A 13,500-nucleotide genomic window follows, 5' to 3' on the forward strand; every position below is an offset into this window, starting at 1 on the left:
AAAAAAAAACGACTACTCATTGGAAGAAGAATGCTATTACGCAACTCGTAACTACTCTTATGCGATGTACTATAACTTCTCGAATGTTATGAGTATGACTAATTCGCTCTCGAAGTATCTATAATAAAACAGTACGTTTTACTTATTGATATATTTTTTGTAATTTCTGTATTTATTTTTTGATTTACCTACTCACGTATTTGTAAAGTTAATTAATTTAATTAATTTCTGTATGAAATAACCTTAAAGTTAATTTATCGACAAGTTGGTTTTAACGGCTTATGTATATCTATATATATCTTAAGTGTGTACTCGAGTGCTAAATGCTAATGAATGACAATCGTCAATATAAATATTTCCTTTACGAAATTAACCACATACGTTGTTAGACCGTCTGAGAAGTGACTTGTGTAGTGTATTTTAACATTATAAGGAATCTAAGTACGTAAAATTATATGCGTAAAATAAAATATTAGTTTTTCATTATTCTGTAAACTCAGTGTTGTGTAAACCTAACCTATTGTAATATTACAGATTAATAATTCATATATGTTCAGATATTTTAAATTTGGGTTAAATATTGATGCTGTTAATACAAAATACACTATAATATTTTAGGCATACCTACCTAGAGAAAAACATTGTGCAATATTGATTTTTTAATTCGAATACCATCAATCTTTATCATTATTAATTTTATTATTTAACATATGTTTACAGTAATCACAAGATATAATCACCATGGTCAAAGCAAGAAAATACGTTGTAAAAAAATACTTCGATGGAATCCCTAAAATTTCTGATTACGAGATAGTGGAATACGATCTGCCTTCACTAAAGAATGGGGAGATTTTGCTTAAAGCCGAATGGATCAGCGTCGACCCGTATATACGAGCATACAATAAGATGAATAAGATACCTTACGATCAATTTAGTTTCCAAGTCGGAATAGTTCAAGAATCGTTGGAACCAAACTATCCAGTAGGGACCAGAGTCGTCACGCATAAAGGCTGGTGTGATTATACAATTGTAAGCGCTAAGAATGCGACAGAAAAAGATATACCTGACAATATTCTTTATAAATTACAAGATTTAAAAGGACTCTCTCCTTCATTAGGCATTGGTGCTCTTGGAATGCCTGGAGCGACGGCATATTTGGCCTTTCTTAATATTTGCAAGCCTAAAAAAGGTGAAACTGTAGTAGTGACTGGTGCTGCAGGTGCAGTAGGTTCGATAGTAGGACAGATCGCTAAAATCAAAGGCTGCAAAGTCATAGGTTTTGCTGGTTCTGATGATAAAGTGAATTGGTTGGAAAAGGAACTTGGATTTGATAAAGCTTTAAATTATAAAACTGTCGATATAAAAGCGGCTCTTAAAGCAGCCGCTCCTAACGGTATAGATTGTTATTTCGATAATGTAGGTGGTGAAATAAGCAGTACAATTATCGCTCAAATGAATAAAAAAGGGAGAGTTGCCGTTTGCGGCAGCATTAGCGCATATAATGCAGATCCGTCAGAAATACCTAAAGCAACCATTATACAATTACCTATAGTTTTAAAAGAGCTCAAAATCGAAGGGTTTGTTATTTGGAATTGGTTTGACCGTTGGACCGAAGCTTTTGACCAATTAAGCACCTGGATAAAGAGTGGACAATTGAAAACTCCAGAACATATAACAGTTGGTTTCGATAAAATTTTCGATGCATTTATGGCAATGATGGCTGGAGATAACTTTGGTAAAGCTGTGGTAAAGGTTTAAAAAACACACATGAAAATGTATAGAATTATTAAATAAAATATTATATTGTTTTGTATGTATTATTATTACAATTAGTCTTGTATTTCATTACAATTATATACGCATTTATAGCCCTCTGTCTAATACCTATTATAGATTATTAGTAGGCTACTAATCAAAAACATTAAGATTTTCCCATACACAATTACTACTTTTTAACAATTTAATAGAAATATTCTTGTAAATATTTTATTAGGAAGATTTTAAAAATAGATTTTAAATGAACCACAGATTTAAAATGTCCGATATAAATATCAAAATTATTTAAGCTATTCATAAAAGTTAGTTAATTAATATATGCCTAAATGTACAATTAATTATTTTGTAGGCTTGTTACATACATGCTTCTGTTTCATACAAAAATCTGTTTAATACAATATCATTATAATAAAAATAAAATGTACTTTAATTCAATGAAAACTACGTTTTTTTTGCTGGCAATACTGTTCTGGTAACACTGGTATTAGATACTTCATTCTTGATACAACACATACCTGATACTTGATAGGTACCAGTGCAGTTATATGCATTTTACAATTTCATATTCATACGGTGACTCTTCTAATTTTGTACAAAGAATTACATACTTTCTATAATAAACTTGTAGTTGAGGCTTAATATTTGAAGTGCTTGTATTAATCTACATAATATACAGTAAGTATAACACAAAACTAATAAAACATCTGTTGAATTCGTACCATACCTGCAACGTATAACACAAGAAAGTTACATTTTAAGTATTACACGTATATATTTATATTACCATTGCGTAAAATGATGTTTTCCTTTTGTTTCTCATGTATAAAACAGTACACAACTGTTAATGAGCACGTGGCTTCTTATAATTTATTTGTATAAATGTCAAACTGACCGTTAATATACATTGCCGGTAATTGCTTTTGTAAGATTTATTTCTTTATCCTCACTATATATTCTTTCGTACATATATACAAAAGCTTTATTTTTTGTTTCTATAACTAACAATGTTTCTTTTATCTCAAAGTAAATAGTATTTCGAATTGTTGTTAAATTTATGTCACAATAATAACTTTATTCATTTTGCGTTAAACATTTGAGAATGTGATAAAGTTGATCTAGATTCTAGGACGATATTGATCAAAGATTTCGACCAATGGTATTATAACTTAAGTTGTTGGAATAGGTAATATAAAATAACATTGCTATTAAACGAAACAAAGATCTACTATCCTAGCTAGGCTTTGATAACGTAATTTATTAACCTAGCTAATTATAATTAGCCTTCCACCAGAATATTAAATAGACAAAAAACAGAAATATTGCCAAGTTATATATGTGATAACTATATTACAAGCAAATTTATTTAAAGATGGCAGAGGTACCAGAAGTAACCACTTCATCTGCTGAAGAATTACTAGCTTCAGGAAGACGACACCTTGCGGTGAGAGACTACAATGCAGCGACAGAATCTCTAGCAAAAGCCTGTGAGCTTTTAGCTAAAACTCATGGAGATATAGCTGACGAATGTGCTGAAGCTTATTTATGGTAAGGTTTCTGATCCTTTTTAATATTATACAGTCTATGTATATGTATTTCATTAGCACACAATAAATATAAATACCAGAAGACAACAACTGATCAATGTTGTTATATGACATCAAATCAATTATTACATTTTGCTTTCAAATGTAACTATAATGATCAAATATTTTACATAGTTCATGTTCTTATGCATAATTAATCTTATTCATAAATTATTTGTATGCAAATAACTATGAATTTTAGTAATAGTAAATTTGCATGTTTTAACAGTGATATTTATTTTAACAATTTTGCTAAACACTATCAAAGTAATTAAAACTTACAAATTTTTTATTCATAACAAATATATTAAAGACACAAGGTCTTTACACAGTTAATAACTTTTGTATATTCCTTTAAGGTATGGTAAAGCCTTGCTTGGTCTATCGAGGGAAGAAAGTGGGGTTCTCGGAGAGGGCGTTCCAGGAGCTAATAATGAAGAGGAAGAAGAAAATGAAGGTAAGTCTATTGATTGTTGATAAAAACTACTACTTGGTTAATGAAAGTCAAAGTATCCATATAGTTATATATTTATGATTCATATCAAGTACAATGTATATTTATAGAAGAGAATAGTGAAAATGGTGAAGGAGAATCAAAAGAAAATGAGCCAGACAGTGAAATGCCAAATGCAAAAGTTGAAAAAAATGAAGCCGAATCAACTACAAAAGATGAAGAAGTTGCAAGTAGTACGGCTGAAATAGCTGAGGAAAAGCCAGTATGTTATTAATATAATTATCCACTAATATAACAAACATAATTATAGCTGTTGTCAGTAACAAGAATATAATAATAATGTCTTTCAGACCGATTTCGGCCACGGCAGCCAATCTCAAGCGATTATCCAACTATGCAGGAGATATTATAGTGCACAAGTGTATGCGCAAACACAGGTGCACTGTCTATTCCCTAACTCTCATAATCCGATGGGACGGCAATCCGACACGACCGAAAAGAGTTCAGGCGCAGGATCAACAGCTTTTTGTGCTTTCTGAGGCACGGAAGTGTACACACTTCCAACTACTCCAGGCTGCTACTGAAAATTTTCTGACAGAAAAACCCAATAACTTTTTATTGGCCTGACCTTGGTATTGATCCCAGGACCTCCGGGTCTGCGACCCTACATCAAGCCACTAGACCAACGAGGCAGTCAATAAGAATATATATATATTTAAATATGTACTTTTATTATACAAATAAAGCCCGTTAATTATTTCAACTTAAATGAGTTATGTAAAATAAATATAGCTTATTTTTCTTATTATAAATAATGACACTGTTTCATTGGTCTAGCTTATAAGCCCACAGATCCTAAGGGCATGTGCTTAAACATCAAGTCGAGAAAATTTATTGAATTTGTCTGTTGAGATATTTCCAGTAACAGACCGGAGTTAAGAAGTTGGCACAGTTTCAGATTAACCAATTTATCTTCTGACATATAGATCAATCAATCAACAGCCAATCGTTGTCCACTGCTGAACATAGGCCTCTCCCAAGGTGCGCCAAAGCTCCCTGTCCTCCGCCTTCCGCATCCAGTTGGTGCCCGCCACCTTCTTAAGGTCGTCGGTCCACCTGGCTGGAGGGCGCCCTACGCTGCGCTTGCCGATTCGCGGTCTCCACTCTAGGACTCGTCTGCTCCAACGGCCATCGTTCCTACGACATACGTGACCAGCCCACTGCCACTTCAGCCTGCTAATTTTGCAAGCTATGTCGGTGACTCCGGTTCTTTTCCGGATAATCTCATTTCTGATCTTATCCTTCAAAGATACTCCGAGCATAGCTCGCTCCATAGCACGCTGAGCGACTTTGAATTTGTGGACTAGTCCCGCAGTTAGTGTCCACGTTTCGGCACCGTATGTCATGGCAGGTAAGACGCATTGGTTGAAGACTTTCGTCTTCAAACATTGCGGTATAGACGACTTGAGGACTTGACGAAGGTTGCCAAATGCTGCCCATCCCAAGCGAATTCTTCGATCGGCTTCCTTCTCGAAGTTGTTCCTACCGACTTGTATTATCTGTCCTAGGTAGGTATATTCACTAACAACTTCGAGAGGTTTCCCCTCGACGTATATCGGTCCCGGCACGACATGCCTATTGAACATGACCTTGGTCTTGTCCAAGTTTATACCGAGACCGACACACCGGGAAGACTCGCCTAGGCTACGCAGCATTTCGGTGAGTTGTTCCAGTGACTCTGCTATGATGACGATATCGTCGGCAAATCGAAGGTGTGAAATGTACTCGCCGTTTACATTGACTCCATACCTAGTCCAATCCAGCGTTTTGAAAACGTCTTCCAACGCGTTGGTGAACAGTTTCGGGGATATTACATCCCCCTGTCTCACCCCTCTGCGCAGTTGGATCGCCTTCGTCTTACAGTCCTGGATGTGGACAGTCATTGTAGCGGCGCTGTACAGACATCTCAGTACCTCGATATATCTCCAATCGATATGACATCTCTGCAATGAGTCGAGCACTGCCCAGGTTTCGATGGAGTCGAAGGCTTTCTCGTAGTCCACAAATGCCGGCTACACAGCGGCTGATTGTACTCTTCGGTCTTCTGCACAATCTGCCGAACAGTATGGATGTGGTCCACGGTGCTGTAGCCTGATCGAAAGCCGGCTTGCTCTGGGGGCTGGAACTCGTCAAGTCGTCTGGCGAGACGGTTCGTGACGACTCTTGAGAACAGCTTATACACGTGACTCAGGAGGGAGATTGGTCTGTAGTTTTTCAAGAGGGTTTTATCACCTTTCTTGAAAAACAGTACCACCTCACTCCCGCTCCACGTTTCCGGGGTCTTGCCATGTTGGATGACGGAATTAAAGAGGCTTGCTAGCTCTTTCAGGACCGGAGTCCCGCCTGCCTTAAGCAACTCTGTTGTGATTCCGTCATCTCCCGGAGCTTTGTTGTTTTTAAGCTGTTCTAGAGCCGCCCTAATCTCGCCTTGGTCAACGACCGGGAGCTCCTCGGAGTAATGGCGCATAAGAGGGGCGCGCTGGTCATCAATACTCATTCCCACGGGTTTATCCGATCTTGAAGAGAACAACTGCCCATAAAACCTCTCTACTTCTCCGACAATCTCAGGCCTAGAGGTAACGACCCCACCATTTTCAGTTTTAAGTTTTGTCAGACGCGGCCTCCCAAACTTGCGAGCGAACACTTTCGATCCCCGATTTTGCTCAATCGCAGCCTTGATGGCACGGGTATTGGAGCGTCGGAGATCGCGTCGCGTCAGCGTTTTATCTCAGCAGAGAGTTTTGGTGCGTTGTCTCTTCTCTGTGGCGGAAAACACTTGCGGGATGTGTTTTGCAGTATTTTGACCAGCGTGTCGGTTCTCTCATCAATGTTGCTTATGGTTTCCAACGCGGTGAATTGATTTTGAAGTTCAATTTGGAACTTTTCGGAGCCTTGAGCAGCTTGGAGCATGGTAGGTCGGAGAGTAGACCTCATCATTCTCGATCTTTCGGCTTTTAAGTTGATATTTAGAGTGCCTCGAACCAAGCGGTGATCACTTCCGGTATTAAACCTGTTGATCACTGAAACATCTCTAAATATGTGCCTTTTATTCGAAATGATAAAGTCTATCTCGTTCCTTGTCACGTTATCGGGGCTTCGCCAGGTCCACCTCCTCTGAGGCTTCTTTTGAAAGAAAGAATTCATCAAAAAAAGCCCCTGCGCTTCGAGAAAGTTTACCAGCATTTGCCCCCTGTGATTTCTGCAGCCCAAGCCGTAAGGTCCGACTTTCGATTCACCGCTATCTTGTACTCCCACTTTAGCATAAAAGTCTCCCATAACAACATTGTAGTGGGCCTTCGAGGTGTCGTTGAGGGCCTTTGCGATGTCCTCGTACATCGCTTCGACCACATCATCAGAGTATGTCGAAGTTGGCGCATATACCTGTACGACCTTCAGGGAGTACCTGTCGGAGAGTTTTAGGACAAGGTACGCTACCCGGTTCGACACACTACTGATTTCCACAATGCTGCTAATGAGATCCTTTTTGACTAAAAAACCGACACCACCCTGGGAGAGGTTATCACCTTCGCGGAAGTAGAGTAAGTTACCGGACTCTAGAGTTATCGTGTCCTCCCCCTGTCTTCGGACTTCAGATAACCCCAGTATATGCCAGTTTATATGACTTAACTCTACTTCTAATTCGGCGAGGTGATGGTCCAGCCTCATCGAGCGTCCATTATACGTTGCCATGTTCAGTCGTTTTATACGGTAGCCTGCCGTGAACCGGTGATTCTTAGCACCCCCTGCCCTGCCGATACCGCGACCGCTACCTTGGTCGGGCCTAGCGGGCTTGCCGGTAACTGGGGGCCTTTTTTTGGGCGCATCTGCCATTAAGGGAGGGGTTTGCCCATACTCGCCGCGCTGGGCAGGCGTGTTGGCGAGCGCAGTAGGGGGGTAAGATGTTTATGGGAGGGGGGACGCTGCTGCCCATCCCCCCTTTTCCCCGTCCCTCAGTCGCCTCTTACGACACCCACGGGATGAGATTGGGGGAGTACTATTCTAAGCCGGTACTCCACGGCAAGACATATAGACTTTGACATTAAAAATAATACAATTTTTATTTTTACCAGGGTACTTCCAATGGTGATCAAAATGATGAGTCAATCGCTAATTTGGATAATGAAGAGGACATTGACAATTTGCAACTGGCCTGGGAAATGCTTGGTAAATAATAGTAACTTATTATATGTCTCAAAAGTATGTTGTAGAATGACAAAGTGTTTCTGATGAAGTCAATCAACACATTGAATTTATAGAAAAAGGTTTATTCAAACAATGGTTATGACCAAGAATAGACAAAAACAATGTAAAATAAGCAACAAAGTAAAGTATACTGTTCATGAAGATAGTAGCGCCAACTGATAGCATAATTTAGTACTAAACTTACACACTTAAAAGACCACCTGAGGGGCGTCCTTTACCTCGTGAGCTCCTACTGTCGCCGACCATCTGCTCCGATGCGGGCATCGGTGATCGATGAAATATGAAAAATTGACAATTATGATTTCAAATGAACTTTGAAAGAGCACTGGAATAATTGTAAATGAATTAAAGTTAGTCATTTCATTTTTATGTTATTACTAGTATTTTTTTCTGAAATCAATGCGTAAAATCATTTCGTGGCCTATAGATATATACATTGTGTTTCGTCCAAAACATACGAGTTCCCTCGCGACGTTACCCTGTATTACGGTAGTGGTACGGTGTGGCTGTTGTTGCAGAGCTGTCGCGCAGTATCCTGCAGAAGCGCGGGGCGGAGTCGCGCGCGCAGCTCGCCGACGCGCACCTCGCGCTGGGGGAGGTGGCGCTCGAGAGCGAGACCTACGACAAGGCCGTGTTGGACATGGGTGAGTTACACAGAACCCATACCTTTCCTTAAATTATTATTCATCCCCTACCATAATATGCAACGCGGCAATACGAAGTAATGAAATTTAACCCAATAATAACTTGTAATTGGGTTGACAACTGAGTAACCGACTCACTACTCACCGAAGCGCCACAAGGTAGATAGGGTTGCACAAAACTTTACAACTAGTTAGTTTTTTTATAGAATAGGAAAGCGGACGAACATATAGGACACCTCACGGCAAGTGGTCACCAACGCTCATAGACATTGGCATTGTAAGAAATGTTAACCATCGCTTACATCACTAATGCGCCACCAACTTTGGGTACAAAGATGTTATGTCCCTTGTGCCTGTACTTACCCTGGCTCACTCACCCTTCAAACTGGAACACAACAATACCAAGTACTGCTGTTTTGCGGTAGAATATTTGATGAGTGGGTGGTACCTACCCAGACGAGTTTGCACAGAGCCATACCACCAGTAAATATATACCAGTTTAGGTTAAATGTCATACGAGCATCTATTTAAACATTTAAAATTTTGTTTCAGTCAGTTGTCTTGAAATCCAAAAGGAATTATATCGAAGTGACGATCGCCGTATAGCAGAAACTCACTATCAAATTGGTAAGTTATATTTTCTGTTGACAGTATTTGTGTTAAACATTAAATTATATATAATTATAGATATTTAAATTACAAACCTTGTAGCCATTTGATTGATATTAACCTTTTACTTCTTAAGTTCTGCACCTGAGTTCTTTCCGATCGTAAAAGACATCAATACGACTGCAAAATAATATACTCAGTTGTTTGAAATAACATAAATTATTTCCAGGTCTCGCCAATTCCCTCGCATCCAATTTCGAGGACGCCATAACGCACTTCAAGAATGCGGCGAACATTCTAGAATCGCGCATCAAGACGTTAGAAAATCCAAGCGCAGTCGCCGAAGACGCTACGGTTAAGAAATATACAATAGCTGACCCATTCTATTCAGTTGAAGATGAACTTAAGGAATTAAAAGGACTTCTACCAGAAATCCAAGAGAAAATCCAAGACATGATGGATTATAAAGCAGAGGTAAGACCGTGTGATTGCGTTGAAGCTACTAGAAATATGCTTAGGAACATGATTTTAAAGGAGAAGAATCAGTGTTTTGTTAATGTCAAGGCTTAATTACGACACATTTGAAATATAACTTGCGACTAGTGTAGTATATGTCGCATTCTCCTAGTATTATTTTCTATAATAATGTTGTACTATATTATGACATTTCTGTGAACCATTGTTGTTTGTAGTAAACAAACCACATATTGTCAAATATGTCTATTAATTTTGAAATTGCAACAAATAGTTCAACTGTTATGCCAATAAGCATGCTACTTTATAAATGACATTTTTATTACCAAGATAATTATGTAGTTTAAATTAAAATTAATGTACTTTCCACCTTATCTATATCGAAGACAAAATCTCTCAATTTTAATTCATATACAAATAGATTTAATATGATCTCTATTTTTTGCACAGTTATTATCGAATAAAGCAATTCAATTTATTATTATTAATGAAAAAATTTCAATGTATACCATATTAGTTGTAGAAATGAGCCATTCCATTAGACTTAATTAGTAATGTCTGGTTCCTATATTTAACGAACCGTTATTACATCAGACGTTAACTATATTTGTCACATATAAGTTACAACCGAACATTTGTTATAAGGATTAGACTAATTTGAATTACACCTGATAGATATATATTATCCATATGCAAATCATTTCTTGCATGTAGTAACCGGACTTAAGATAGTAACTCTTAGGATAAGTAATCCTAGTTCCTAAATTCAAAAAAGCCAAATTGAACCTTATGCCAATCGTGATAATAATGTATTTCGACTGTCCATTATCAGTATTGAATAGTTAGTAATTAGTGCCTTAGAATCTCATGTTGCATTTACGATACTCGTAGCGTTTAAGTTTATATTGTATTACGTTTTAGTTTTAATAAGCGTTTCTACCACAAGGCCATTTTTGTATCGCTTTACACGATTTTTTTTTAAATAAAAATTGATTGAAATGAACTAGTGTGTTATTTCATATGTCCTCGTCACATTAATGGCCATGTGGTGAAATTGCTTTATATAATGGCCATTGATGTTTGTTTTATCATCATCATTTGCTTGATCATATCCCGTTTATTTGGAATATTGTGTGGGAGAGAAAACGCTCCATTCATCCCTGTCTTTTCCATGAAATTTTACTTTTGACGTCATGCCGTATAGCCATCCATGTTAGTATGTATACACATACTATATACGTACATACGTCATAAGAGAATTAGTATACACTAATAATCATATTTTCGTGATACAATATACAAATAAAAATGTGACTGAATTTCATACAATATAAACAGGCTTCCTTACGTTTATCTTCAACGGCAAACTGGCAATTCCATCTTATAATTTATAAAATGTATGAATATTTAAAGCAACTACAAGAACTACGATAACAAAGGAAGTTCAGTTATAATAGCGTTTCGATTAATTATTTTTTAGTAATGTAAGGCGTGTATATCATATTTATAAAATAAATTGAATAGATCAAAATCTTTGACAAAAACTTTGGTAAAAGATGGCCACAATAGCTCAATAGTATACGGACCCAGCGCCTTACTTTACCGTTGATCAAAGTAGAGCGAGATTCTTTCAGCGTCCTCTGGTTGCTGCTCTCGTTGCTTTCAGTTCTCATAAATTGTATTTTAGTTTATGTTAAATAAATAATAATAATTAGCAAATTTATAGAAATCTAACTGTAAATATTATCCGCACCGCCCGACGCGCAACCGGGTTCCTTCAAACGAGGCGTGAAGAGGCATCTTGCGGGCCGGCAAGGCGAATGCGGCTAGTGCAGAACGTTTTTCCCGTCTGTACTGGCCGTCGTCGCGTTTGTACTTTACTACCACTTACCATCAGGTGGAGCCATCCCGGCGAATATAAAAAAAAAAACCCTGCACTTTCAAAAGACGTATTTTTCGCTAAAATATCGTTTTTATATTAGACATTTACGCCTAGAGCCGTCACTCTAGCGTATTGTATGTATATATGTATCGTCGAAAATTTCAGATGATTAAAAGGGTTCGTGAGACACTCTGTCCGTCGAATGGTGATGGTGCCGCGAGCTCCAGCGCCGGCGCCAGCAAGCCCGCCGCACCCAAGGCGGCGCCCTCCGACATCTCACATCTCATCAAGAGGAAACGGAAGAACAGCGACGAGAACTCGTCGGCGCCCAAGAGGATCAACACGTGAATGTGATGCCGGTGGAAACTCTGTGACGCTACCACGGCTAGATGTCACGTGTTCTTTGTTGTGTTAAGTTAGAGATTGAGCTGTACTGTACTTGTATTGTAACATTATTTGTAACAAAAACTATTTTCTAATATTTTTTTCTATTTAACACGAACGACACGTACGTAACTATTGAGGATATTTCGAAGGACTTCAAAAAGACCGCGAGGACTTTATTATATCGATTTAGAGCTCTGAAGGTATTCTTAAATTTTTATCGAACTATGCTTGTGTCCCATTTAATACGCTTTAAATATGTCCATGAGATAAAACTGACTATACAATAATAAGTCGCATCTGGTATACTACTGTAACAATGTACCGCAAAGAGCATATTCGTAAAAAAGATCAACAAATTCTCCCTTTTCGATATAAACAAATTAATGTGACGCATTAATTGGGGGACACTCGGTAAACAATAACACAAAGTTGCTGTGTTGTTGACACTTTAAAGAGGATAACAAATATAATAAGAACTATTTTCATACGAATATTTATTAGAATTAAATAACTCGCACACACACAAATGCACAAAAAATCGCTTGCATATCCGTACACCTTTACACGCTTATATCTTTGAATTAATAACACAATTAATTTAACGCTAATAGCGATAATAATGTAACAATACAAGTAAATGTCACTAATCGATCACGACCTCTGTCCACGCTGTTATTTATTTTAAAACAACTGAAGAAATTACTAATAATCTCACGATATTCCATACGAATAAGATGAAGCCCGCACTGCTAATAAAACACAATGTTCTATCCCCTCTTGTCCTGTCTTTGATATTTGACAATCGAAACGGTGCTGTACTGATTTGAATGAAATTAATTTTTTGATCTGAATTTATGATTGCAAAATTGTTAATAAATAAATAATGTACGAAAATTTAAAACAACTTAACGAAAAATAGTATAACAATTCAACGCTCATCTTCCTATAAGAGAAATTAAGAAATGTATATCTTGATATTTGTTATTCTAAACGGTATGACGTCTGTGATGTCACAGTGCGGCCTCAACCTTGCATAAAGTTACAAGATTAAAATTTTATGATTAAAAACAATAATCAATTATTCTTCGGTTGACGAATAATTTTCCTGTTTGTACGTAATTAGTTTTTAGTTTTCATGTTATCTATAGTTATGTTAATTGACGATGTTTTCTATCTACTATATATATTATATTACAAGTTAATTTTACATAATAATATAATATCAATTGACTAACCAGGCAAGTACATTCACTTTAATTTATATTCAATATCCGATTCGAGAATTTTGGTTCGATCTATTGGTCTTGCTTTCTTGAACATTAAATTCGACGAAAATTAAATTAAGAAATGTTATCGAGAGATACACGTAAAATGCAACGTTTGGCTTTAAAACCGGGGTCAACGACATGAATGAAAGAATGCAATGGA

General features: G+C 37.2%; 2 protein-coding genes across 3 annotated transcripts in view; both read left to right on the forward strand.

Moving 5' to 3' along the window:
• Window positions 1–312: 312 nt before the first annotated feature.
• On the forward strand, window positions 313–1,809 carry LOC126770606 (prostaglandin reductase 1-like). Its single transcript, XM_050490083.1, has 2 exons — window positions 313–441; window positions 721–1,809. The coding sequence occupies exon 2, from the start codon at window positions 742–744 to the stop codon at window positions 1,756–1,758; it is 1,017 nt and encodes a 338-aa protein (XP_050346040.1). The 5' UTR covers window positions 313–441; window positions 721–741; the 3' UTR covers window positions 1,759–1,809.
• Window positions 1,810–2,267: 458 nt separating this feature from the next.
• Window positions 2,268–13,500, forward strand: part of LOC126770590 (protein HGV2) — a 12,325-nt gene continuing 1,092 nt past the window's right edge. For both annotated transcript variants that reach the window (XR_007669466.1, XM_050490062.1), the window contains exons 1-9: window positions 2,268–2,451; window positions 3,146–3,321; window positions 3,719–3,816; window positions 3,924–4,075; window positions 7,944–8,037; window positions 8,595–8,720; window positions 9,273–9,347; window positions 9,559–9,803; window positions 11,851–13,500. The exon at window positions 11,851–13,500 is cut by the window's right edge. Coding sequence is in view for 1 of the 2 variants with exons in the window: in XM_050490062.1 (XP_050346019.1) it covers window positions 3,146–3,321; window positions 3,719–3,816; window positions 3,924–4,075; window positions 7,944–8,037; window positions 8,595–8,720; window positions 9,273–9,347; window positions 9,559–9,803; window positions 11,851–12,033 (1,149 nt within the window). In the remaining variant the exon portion in view is untranslated. The remainder of the gene's footprint in view (window positions 2,452–3,145; window positions 3,322–3,718; window positions 3,817–3,923; window positions 4,076–7,943; window positions 8,038–8,594; window positions 8,721–9,272; window positions 9,348–9,558; window positions 9,804–11,850) is intronic.

The sequence above is a fragment of the Nymphalis io genome, chromosome 9 (assembly GCF_905147045.1).
Source record: "Nymphalis io chromosome 9, ilAglIoxx1.1, whole genome shotgun sequence".
In the NCBI taxonomy this organism is placed as follows: Eukaryota; Metazoa; Arthropoda; class Insecta; order Lepidoptera; family Nymphalidae; genus Nymphalis; species Nymphalis io.

What these genes read in the sequence shown, in the direction of transcription:
- LOC126770606 (XM_050490083.1), top strand. Translation starts at nt 742, where the DNA reads ATGGTCAAAGCAAGAAAATACGTTGTAAAAAAATACTTCGATGGAATC.